Source organism: Wyeomyia smithii, chromosome 1 (genome assembly GCF_029784165.1).
Source record: "Wyeomyia smithii strain HCP4-BCI-WySm-NY-G18 chromosome 1, ASM2978416v1, whole genome shotgun sequence".
NCBI classification, from domain to species: Eukaryota; Metazoa; Arthropoda; class Insecta; order Diptera; family Culicidae; genus Wyeomyia; species Wyeomyia smithii.
Genome location: NC_073694.1, coordinates 148,956,784 through 148,969,083, shown reverse-complemented (window position 1 = coordinate 148,969,083; position 12,300 = coordinate 148,956,784). Strand labels below are relative to the sequence as shown.

General features: G+C 35.2%; 1 protein-coding gene across 3 annotated transcripts in view; it reads left to right on the top strand.

The window, feature by feature from the left end:
* LOC129718334 (rho GTPase-activating protein 100F) overlaps nt 1–12,300 on the top strand; it is a 103,070-nt gene that overhangs the window by 40,996 nt on the left and 49,774 nt on the right. For all 3 annotated transcript variants that reach the window (XM_055669012.1, XM_055669011.1, XM_055669013.1), the window contains exon 2: nt 10,190–10,468. In XM_055669012.1, coding sequence (XP_055524987.1) covers nt 10,190–10,468 — 279 coding nt within the window. The remainder of the gene's footprint in view (nt 1–10,189; nt 10,469–12,300) is intronic.

The following is a 12,300-nucleotide window of genomic DNA, read 5'->3' as shown; positions in this document are numbered from 1 at the left end:
ACAATCATCAGCGAGTGAAATTTTAGCTCATTTGTGCAATTTGTTTATGACCTATTAATAACAGGCCACCATTTGTTGGTACTGGACATGTAAGAGTGGTGGTTATAGTCGTTATAAAGTTGTTTTATATAAGTCGTGTGAACAATTCATTTGAAGTTGAATATATGTTTTATGTTGGCTCCACCCCTTGCGCTTTTTAAGTTGTTAACAAGTTGTATATAAGTTCATACGTTATTGTTATAGTGACGAGATTTGTTATATATCAATTACCTAAACTTATTAAAGACTAACCGTGTTACTTGGGATAGTGTCCTTCGATTGGTAACTTTAATTGATTATTGTTAAAGTTTGCTAACTTAGTTTTACAATCTGAAAACAATTTCTGACAGAGAAAAGGATAGAGAACAGACTTATATAATATATATAATATCTATATATAATATATATATATATATATATATATATATATATATATATATATATATATATATATATATATATATATATATATATATATATATATATATATATATATATATATATATATATATATATATATATATATATATATATAGGGTAGAGCGGGGCTAGTTGGTCATTTTTGGTCAAAATGTTCTCTAACTTTTTGTAGGGAATATTATGGTAAAAACTCATTACACGAAAATGTTGCGTAAAGTCTGTAGCCTTTAGAAAAAATATGACCGACTCAAAATAGTTTACGATTTTGCGGATATTTTATGTTTTTTGAGTTGGTGTCAATTGGTCCAACTAGCCCCTCAGGTGGGGTAAATTGGTCAGGGTGTGGGGTAAATTGAACATTTTTATTTCGGAATGACAATTCAGTTATCCTTCCTCACTGCATTTGCGGCAGCCTGTAGCGTCTCAGTGGAAGTCAAACCTCTTCCGGTTTTTTGTTAATACGTTCACTTCCCGAAATCCCAAACCATGAGAAATGCAAATCATAATTGCATGTAAAAAATCGTATTATTCTTTCAAAAAGTATATGATGAAATCTCTCTAATGGTTTGGTTGGACATTAAATCGAAGACAACACGGGTTAAATTGAGAATCGGAGCCGAATTCTAAATTCGCATCTGCAATCGCAAGCACACTACCGAAGCCTCATTTGTTTTTGTTGTTGTTGAAAACTTGTATTTGATGAAATTTTCGTCGGGTAGGAGACACTTGTCGATGAATTAGTTTACGTTATAGTTATTTTATATCAATGACTCGGCATTTATGGTGTCCATTAAAACATTCATAAAAATGACGACGAAATGAAGATAACTTTTACCAAATTGTTTATCATTTCAAATAAACGGTTTTGCTAAGCAGAGCATATGTTGTTTTCGTTTGGTTTTAGTATGCATCACGAAATGTGCCGTCCCTGGAATTGCATATACTTGATTAATTGAATTCTTTGATGACGTGCATAGGATCAACCAGCCTCGCTAGTATGTAACCAACTAGCCCCTTATGTATTAAATATGAAAATTACTTAAAATACATGAAAATAAAATTTTGGCGCAAGTTTGTTTTACACAACTTAAAACTAACAAAAAGTACTTTCATTACGCATTGAACTAGGTTTATTTTAATTTGGCTAGCTTTGTTTAGACAAAAAGTTTCAACTTGAAAACCGAGTAGAATTGATGGCCATTTTGGCACCAACCTGTTTTTATTATACGTCCTAATTAAAACTGTACTTTATTTTGTCATTTAGTTTCTCTGGTTATCTGCTACATATCACCCATATTACACGATTTTTTTGATACGTATATTCGGAGATATTCTCATTGACCAACTTACCCCGTAACCAACTAGCCCCGCTCTACCCTACTTATGTTTGAATTTCACCCAACATATTTCAAGTATTTCGTTCCAATATACAGTCGGTTCCTGAAGCTGCTTAGAATATGTTCCCTACCCTAGATCCTGTTTTCATATGATGCTAAGGAAAATTAATAAATCTAATTAAAAAAATCAATTTCTGTTCGTGTGCGAATACCTCGGCTTTACGGATTTGCATGATTCTTTTTTTGTTTTGTTCGTCGTGGGCTGCGTCGGGTTTATACGCAAAAAAAATTGAGAAAATGTACTGGAACAGTTGAAAATGATGGAAAATTTAATTTCTCATACGTTTCAATGGAGAGCTTTTTCATTCAATTTCAAGGTTACCTTGGATCGTTCGTATAAATCGAATTCACAGTTCTGTACAAATATCACTATGCTTTGTAGCAAATGTTCATGATACACATCATGATGCAAGTTATTCATGCTTTTCAAAGCCATTCGTGGTTGATTGGAAACCCAAATGTGAACATGACATTGTTTCTTGCAAATTTCAGTACTAATAAACCGATCACGGTATATTGTTTTAAACCCCGACAACACCACTAAATATCTCTTTCAGAGCATCGTGTATCATTATACCTTCATTGTACTTCATTGCATCAATGAAAATGAAATTTGATGAGCAATGATACCCACTGATATATCTTTCATATTAAATATCATTGAATACTTTGTACGGTATTTTTGATCAAATTCAATTCGTCTTCGTATTCAATAAAAATAATAAGGACGTATGTAGATCATGAATGACTGCTGAATCATCACCAGCAGTTTCGAACATTGTAAAACCGTGAAAACATATCCAAAACTTTGCGATTGAACCCAAAGAGTGATTTAAAGTTTTCAATGTAACAACACGTTTCAAACCCTGTTTTTATAATTTCTAACGAGTTAATTGATTTCTTTATAGACCAACAAAATCTCAAAAATCTCCTTACAAACTTATAAACTGCACAAGCAATCGTCCAAACCAAATCGCACGAAATATTTTTTCGTGTATTTTATGTAACATGCTATCAGATTTACTCTCTGATTTAATACCTAACGTTTTAAGGACCATTGAACCGATCATCGTGAAAAATGTAAATGCGGACCGCGAAACCTCTTGCGTTTCCTTTTCACAACAGGTTGCATACTTTAATGTAAATGAAATTTAATAAACAATGATACCCACTGATATATCTGACTTATATTTGAATACTTTGTACGGTATTTTCGATTAAAATAAATTTGTCATTGTATTCAATAACAGGGATGTAGATTACGTTGATAAACTTTTAAGATCATCATCAGCACTTCAAATAAGTAGCACTCTCAGTTATATTTCTGCTTAATCCATTTACGCGCATTCGGACTGCTGGATCATATGGAAACTTTAAAAATCGGGCGCAAAAATATAGTTCCACCAGGGGGTAGAAGTGGCTGTCAGATTGCCTATTGAAGCAGCGTACCCAACATCGCCTCCTTTGGGAACCAACCGTTGGTGCTTTGACGTTTGCTCGCATGCGCAAGCAACAGTAGGGGAGAGTTGATAACCGCGTTAGCAATTTGATTTTCGAGCTTGTTTGTTAGGTTATTGTTTTTAAGTATCTAGCATATTAAGTGCTCCAAAGAAAAATATGGTTTTTATTTCATCCTGCGATTGCGCCATGAGTTTTGCGTGAAGGCAAGGTTAAATTTGAACTCACAGGTGAATAATACAGCCGCAACTTTGCATGTTATAAAGGTGTACTCTCAACTCACATGTGAACGATGCAGCATTGTTTTTTTTTTTTTATTCTCGCTTATTTTCCGTCGGTCTAGTTCCGCCACTGTTGTGGCCAATCACCGACGCCCAGGGAGGCGACTCCACACCCAGGACCCTAACTCACGACCCGTTTATTAACGGACCGGCGCCAACGGCTTTACTTCCTCATGCGATGGAAGGCGTGATCCCAGAGATTTTTCGCCTCAGAAAATCTCCCGGTGTCGGCTAGGATTGAATCTAGACCAGTTGGGTTGGTTGTGAGTGGATCACGCCACCTCACAACCATCGACACCTATGTCGGCGGTGGGATTCGAACCCAGGCGTCGAGCGTGGTTGGCGGAGACGTTACCAACCACACTAGGCCCCCGCTGCGCAGCATTGTTGATTGTGTGAAAAACTTGCTAATCGTTTTATTTTCCAGATTCCCCACAATTAAACAAAAAAAAAAACGTCGATGGTGCAGAATAATCTCCATCTTCAGATTATGCAATCTGCTTGTCAAAAGCAAGCAATCAAAAACAAGAACCAGTGTTCTTGCCAGTACTACCCAGCTGAATGTATTTAACAAACGCAAGCGTAAGTTCTTGAGGAATACTGTTCCGAGCTTGTTACTTGTAGACAACATCGCTGAGTTGGATGTATCGGTTAGAGGATCCAAAATTACAACAGATAGCTGCGCTCTCCTAATTGTTGTAAACAAACGACGCCATATTTGGTTACGATGAAACTGCTTGACTTCACCCCCTTGAGTTCCACCGATCGATCTGAAAAGTTACACGGTTGTTTACCGTGCTGGATCGAAATCCGTACACCTAAGCACATGATAATCTTCGACGGTCAATATGAATTCAAGAAATCACATATTGCTTTAAACTGACATGTTTAGTTATAGGGCTACTGATATTTTATCACTATTGTCCAGCAAAATGATTAAAATCACTCCGAAACTCGAAAAAATCATGTTTAAATAGAACATGTTTTGAATCGATCTCCGTACACAGTTTTTTGTTTGAATCAAAACCCGTACACTTTTGTATCGAAATCCGCACACACGCGATATAGACTGGATCAAAGTCCATACAACAATAAATCAAACTCCGTATAGATGACGAAGTACAAAAATAAACATCTTTTATTTATAATTTATCTTTAAATTACCGAATAAGTATATTTTGAGGATCCACTGGCTCCTAAAGATTCACACGGTTTTCTAATTTTTGATATCAGCTGAAATAGTGCAATTTTCGTAGCGTTTCGTAGTAACCGGAACGCCGGAACCTCTCGAAGCTTCCCGGTACGACTTTCTTTTGCGCACCTCAGTCACAGCTCGTTTAAAATTGTTTGCCGTATATTTATACTTGTTTTCTTCCATTATATGCTGAAAACAAGAAGAAAGTTCAACAATATATGCATGATACACACGCTGTACGGATTTCGATTCAAGCAAATAAAAAGAATCAAAATCCGTACGGCACAGTTTTTGTTGAATAAATACAACTTACACTATTTATTAGACAATATACAGCTCGAAAATGACAAAGACTTACCTTTTCCATCAATTTTAAAAAGATTCACAGAGTAAAACACTTATATCCTACTTGAAAATCGTTTTTATCTGAAGAACGTTTCCTTAGTAAATTCTCTAACGATACAACGAAATGACAACTGAAACCGATACACGATTGATTTCATTTTTAATATTTTTATTTCATGGCCTACTGGCGCATAATTTAATTTAACAGAAGGCCAACAACTCAACGGATATGTACATGTAACTATCATATGAATTTTCACTTTTATAATGCTTAAACTGAAGAAAAACATCAAGGTGTACGGATTTCGATACTGTACGGGTTTCGATCCAGCTCGGTATAGGACCCATAAGGAACACGAAAAGTGCATGGGAGCGAAAAACTAACATCATCACTTTTTTCCCATATAACCGTGTCCCAGTCTAATGTGTAATCATCATATTCATTTTACATGAACCCTTTGCACAAATTAGTCGTGATAAAAAAAACTCCCGACAGCACAAAATGTCATGTTTTGCCTATAAGCAAATTTAAACATAATATTAAAATTGCGACATTTCTCATGGAATTGCTCAGTATACAAATGCTTTGACTTTGTAAACGGTTTGTTGTTGGTGTTTTGTTTTCTTGAGTGCACAACGGCACGCCCACTGGTAGCCAAACTCTCAGTAGTCATGCATGAAAACTAGCATGCACTAATTCATTCTTTATTATCTACCTGATCATTGTGTCACTCTGGCGAGAGGTTGAATCACTGGGAACTATATCGACCATCAGCAAGCAATGCTGCGGCAAGTCGCAGTGCAGCGGGCGGTGATTTCAAATATTCCGCAGCCTTTCATAGCGGACGAATCAACAGATGAAACCGGTGAACCTCGCACTGGTGATTGTTAATCACCTTTCACATCGCTAGATTTTGGATCTCTCGTCTGTGTGGGAAGCACTGTCATATAAGCATGTCCCCAGTTTTGTGAAAACTAAAATTAACGGTCCTTCTAAGGACGACTGCATATTTTCAATTGAAGTAGCAAATTTGAGTTCACATCTTAGCTCTACAGTACTCAGGAGTTTACTATCAAGAAACGAGATGCTGCTTACTGCTAGCATCATAGTTAAAAAATACAGCACCAGTGATTGGTTCGCAGTTGGTTCGCAATTTATAAAATGAATAACGGACAAACTGTCACAAAACTGGCATATCGTCGTTTTCGTTCAACACATAATTCAAATTTAATACTTTCTATTATCATTGAACTTCTCATTCTCATTGAATTTAGGTTTTTTGAAGTAGAGTTAAAAGTAAACCATAAATCATGCAATAAGTAGTTTAACCCCGCGGATAGAAATCAGTTTTTACCTCAAAAAAAGAACTTCAAATTCAAATTACTCATCAACTATATGCACAATTGATACAAACTGTGTTGCATATTATTGAGATCAATCTGTTCTAAAACCTTATTGAACAGTTCCATCGTGCAAATTGTCAAGTACAATAATAAAATTTATTCATGATCGATATGCCAGGTATGACGTCTTCGACAAAGTTGTAGATAATAGTTTTGTCTTTCCGAAAAAATATACACTCTAAAAAAATTTTCAACATTTTGAAAAAAAGCTAGAAGAAAAATTAAAAATTAATTTTCTAAAATAGCTCATTTTTGAAAAATCTATTTTTTTATAAAAACTACAAAAGATTCCCTAAACAATGCAACTGGTCCGATCATGGAGAAATCGGAAAAAAAATATAAATTATGATTTTTCGAAAAAAAATTCATATTTTCATGGAAGGGCAAAATTTTTATCTACAGCTTTGCCAAAGAGACAACCGTTTTGACTGTAAAAATATTTTTAATTTCCCCTAGAATGCTCTATTAGAAATTAAAATGATTTCTACAGCCAGAACGGTTAAAATGATTGGCATAGTGTCTTCAGCAAAGTTTTTGATAACAATTTTTTCCTTCCATAAAAATATGCCCCTCGAAAGAAAAAAAGAATAAGATTTTTTAAAAACTAACTTTTTTAGATAATTAATTTTTTTTTTGTTTAACTTTTTTTTTTCTTCAAAAAACAAATAATTTTTTCCTAGAGTGTATACTTTTTTCGGAAAAACAACATTATTCTCTACAACTTTGCCTCTGATGTCACACAGATCAAACGAGCCGTTTTGGACCTGAAAATATTTGTAATTATCAATACCTTCCCGAATTAGCATTTTTCAAAAGATATCTTCTCAAAAACAAGTCGTGTTCCAAAAAATTAAACCTATAGCACAAAATAGCATCGTTTGCCTATAGAAACGTCTATGCAAAGTTTCAGATAAATCAAAAATGATCGATTAAATTGGTTGTCCGTTTTTCTGTGGAATTGCTCTATAGCATCACCCGCCGGAAATGGGTTAAAATCAAACTTTAATACATGCTAAGAAAAAATATTTTTTTGTAGCGCATTGGATAAAATTAAGTTCACGTGCCGTGTCAAATAAATGATATGTAAAAAAATTAAGTTCACAGTTAAAATTAAATCTTTAAACAGTTCAGTTAAATCACTATCCGTACATTTTACCTTCTTCATCGAATGATTTTGGGGCGCTAAGAAACTAACTTTGCTTCATTCCGAATTGCCAAGAAACATATGGTTCGTAGAGCTCTGCAATGGGAGCATCATTGCCGATTGAGGGTTTCAGCCTTCCTCCGATGGAGCTCTGCCTTCTTGCAACATCATGAATTACCAATAGTCTCCGTACTTATGTACCTGATCGAGGATTCCGACCAAATCTTCGCAGAAAGCCAATTCTTTTTGCTTTGATTTCAACAATCAACGCTACTGAAACCGTTTACTGTTACTAAATTGCCTGGTAAACATTCCTAAATTCAAACATTCCTGAAATATGTTTAACAAAAGTTCGTTTCATCTTTTCTCCAACAGAGTCAATAAAAGGACATATTGATCGTCCTAGAAATCAACAATCTGAGACCGAATACCATCAAACCAAAATCCAAAGTTCAATATATAGAATCACTAATCCGAAAGTAATAAACTAGAAAGAAGTGAAATGAGAAAAAAAGGAAGCACACGAAACTAAACCAGCTTCACAATAGTATGTTATTTGTTCACGACATAATCTAACCCGATCGGAGATTGAACGGAATCCACAAAGTGTCATCAATTTCGTTATCCGACAATACCGATATTTTGTCACCTCGAGCTGCTTCTTCTAGCAGTAATCCTATAGTTGAAGCTGTATTACTTTTCACACGGCATCGTATTTTCCGAATCGTGACACACAACGACAGTTTGAAACAAGCATGTACATTATGTTCTTGCTATCACAGTGCACAACCCCGCACCAATGGAAGAGCAGGAATAAGCAATTTTTTGTCGTTTATTTCTTTTAGTCACGTGGGAAAATCCCTTACACGAGCGAGCGAAACTACGGCTACAGGCTCTAAGCTAACTCGCTCACTCGTCCACGAGCCTAAATCGGTTCGAATAGGATGATTGAGAACAATCGTATACTGTTGTTTCAAGATTCACGAATAATTGCGGTTTTGTAATATCAATTTGTTTAGTCCTGCCATAGTAAAGTTGACAAATACTCCAAACCATTATCCCTGCTATCCACGGATATATGGGTGTATTTGTGTACACATGTTTGTAAATGATAACTGGCAGAATAGTGACAAGTGTAGTGTACATTGTCAGCCACAAAATCGGTAGCAGACAGCAGTTTTTTCTTTACTTTTTACACTGTGATAGTGTTTACAATGACTGGTGTCACTCGTGTAGATCCCGTGGTATGTTGTCCTTTGGGTGGTACGAGCATTATGGCTGTTTTTTAGAGCGAACAAAATAAAATGTACAGTAACCATGCGCTAACATGGAAACTTCTTATGATGGAGACGCATGGTTATGGATACCTGATTTACTTTATTTAAACAGAACAATTCGTTTTTGAGGGTACATTTATTCTGACGACTGATTATGAACAAAAATATATGGGCTCTCCGTTTTAACAAACAGACTCCTCGGATTGCAGCAATCTTGCCGCTTCTATCGCCCTATTTGTAGCCACAGTACGACTGCAGACCACATCAGATGGAAAGTAACATATAAAAGACTAGATCTCTTTCCATCGCAGGGTATCACACAAATGAATGTTTGATTCAAGAACTGACACTGAATTCAAAATGTGAGGCTTTTCACTAGCAGCTTAAAGTAGCCCAGCCGGCACCTTCTTCTGTTTGTGATTTTCTGAGCAATCCAACGGTAGGTGGATGGGGCACAATCCTTAATGATTCACAATACAACAGTCGGCGCTTAGGCGATATTTTGCTTCTAAAATCTTTACGAATCAAATAATTCTAAATCAGTTTGTTAAGCTGGGTCGATACCAACATTTTCCGCACGAACGACGCACACATGAGTTTTTGACCCAGAAAGCCGGCCAAAATTTCAATACACAAAATGCAAAATTTTCATTATGCTAGAATGATTCTGGTTGCCAAAAAACTCTGTAAAAATAATATTCAATTCAACTCGCAAACAAAATATAACAGAAATGTGTTATGTACACTTACCCACCTTATTTTACTTTAGTGTTGAATGTAAGGAACAATATATTTCTCTTAAAGTTGTACGCGATTGCGACCAGAGAAGTGCAATTTGGAGTTTTGGCCAACTGTTTCAAAGCAATCACTCCTATGTGCGACGACGCTCGCTCCTACAGAAATCGCTTTGCCTTGCGGGTATAACGATTGCGTGATGGTTTTACCAATTTTTTAATCGAAGCTTATTTATGTTTGGTCTACGCGTAGTCAAGCATTTGCTCGTTGACATCGAAGCCATCACGTATTTTGACATCACATCTGAACAGATAGTCGCTAATAAACACGCTAGCGGCGAACTTCATTTCCAGTTCCAAACAAGTATTATTAGTGTTCTGGATTGGAATCAAATTTTCTGTTTTGATGGACTTCAGATCATTTTATGTGTTATTCGAGACCCAAAATTAATTTGAGCCTTTCTCTCTCTCTCTCTCTGTTTCTCTCTTTCGCAGGAAAATGGAAGATCAGTGCCTGACCTCACCGCTAGTCCGGGTCGTGCACCACCCGGGCCGATGCCCTCCCATCAGGGCCAGCAACAGCAACAACAGCACCACCCCCAGCAGGGCGGCCACATGCAGCAGAGCCAGCGGGGCATGGGCGGCGGAGCAAACAAGGAGCCAGTTTTACTACAGGGTGACTTCCGGAAGGTGTCCGGTATTAGCTCGGAGATCTTTCGCCAAATCGAAGCGGTGGAAAATGACCACGACCCGAGCACGGCGGCCGCATTGGAGGTATGTATGAAATTAGCTCACCAGAAGTCAAAACCAGTTCTTTCCCGATGTGAACAAAAGTGACGCGTTGTAAACTCGGGCAAGACTGTCTTGCAAATTGCGCATTCCACATTGCATATCCACGGAACAGATAAAATTAATTAAATTTTTCGTGATGATATAACAATTCCGCTTTTTTGTCCTCTTTCCGTTTTACTATTTCTATTTCTGCTTGCCTCTATTAGAATTGATAAGAAAATTCAAAAATGTTGAAATATTCACAGGAACGCTTGAAAAGCTATAATCTTTCATTTGGTTCCAGCAACTCGACAAAAACGTCAACAAAAAACAATAACAAAAAATTGCTCGAAGAAAAATTTTGTTATCGCTTTTGTTGACCAGTGCTATATTTTTAATGTAAAGCGGTTTACTGATGTCTGAAGATGAATGTTTTTGCTAATGAGTCTTCATTCCAATACTGTAGAATTATGGAGCAGCTAGTAGAATAACCTTCAGATTCATTGGTACTAATTTAATTATTTAAATTACTCTGAGCAACTTATAAGTAGTTAAATGCCCATGACGAAAAGCATAATAGTCATATGCAAAAATGGATCTTCCATTAATAGGTGTCATCATTTTTTGATTGATTCATTCATAGGCTTTGATTATAGAATTCTTTACTTCCATCATTTTTATTTTCTCATAGATATCACAAATATTCTGCTTTATTTTCCTATTTCGTTCCTGTACCTGAGTGCCTTTATTGAATTCCCTTCCTCAATGTTTCCTCTTGCTTGCCAACCTTCTTTTCTCCCTTTCTAGTTCCCAACTTATTTGTTTATTAATTTATCCTTGAAATTTGTCTTCACTTTTTTTTCGGTCGTTTTAATTTCATTATTCATGTACCTTTTATACATTTAACATTTGATCGTGAATTTCACCATTTCACTCTTTTTTTTATGTTTATTATTGTTTCTATCTTCCAATCAATCCATTCTTTTTCCAGTTTTTCCCTTTTATTTACCTTTTCAATTTTCCTCTACCGTTACACAATGGATTCTAAAGAATCCAAATTCAAGAAGAAATTTGGGTTTAGAGCTCTATAATAAAATTTTTAAGAAAATTTTCTTCCGCAAAGTTGTTACATATGATAAAGCGCTTATTTAAAAGTTATTAAAATTTAGGGAGACCCAAATTTTTGATGAAATCAAATATCTAACTTTTTTATCTTTGCAGATAGAAGAAAACGTTGCTCTACAGTGTTATAGCTCCGTTAATTTTGAGTAACTTTATGGAAGAAGTTTTTTATCTTTGAAAATAACCGTTTTATATTGCAAAAACATTTTTTATGCTCTAACTTTTTTATTTCAATCACCTTAAATCTGTCTTTGAACGACTTTTAGGGCTTTCTGAGGGACACAATTTTTCAAAACTTAGATCGTGCATATCCCAATTCTATTCTATTTTTCATAGTTGAATAATTTGATAAATAAATTTTAATGCAATTTTGAGCACAATTAAAGCACTTTGCGTGACCAGTTCCGAAATAAAGTAACCATAAAAAACGGCTTCATATGATTTATTTTGTTTTCAAAAATTCATAACTGCTTCGATAGATTCTCGATCTTTAGGGTTCAAATTAAAAGTAATTAGTTATAGTTTTAAACAAAAACAGTAAAAAAACAAAATTTGTGTGCTTTCACATGCATAATATATAAAATAATTGAAAATTTTGTCATGTTTTTAAGTTGAATTTACTCAGATATAAAGAATAGTATATTCTTGAAAAATTTTCCATATATAGAGTCAAATGTGCCCTTCAAATTGAAACCAAGAGATATTTTTGATGT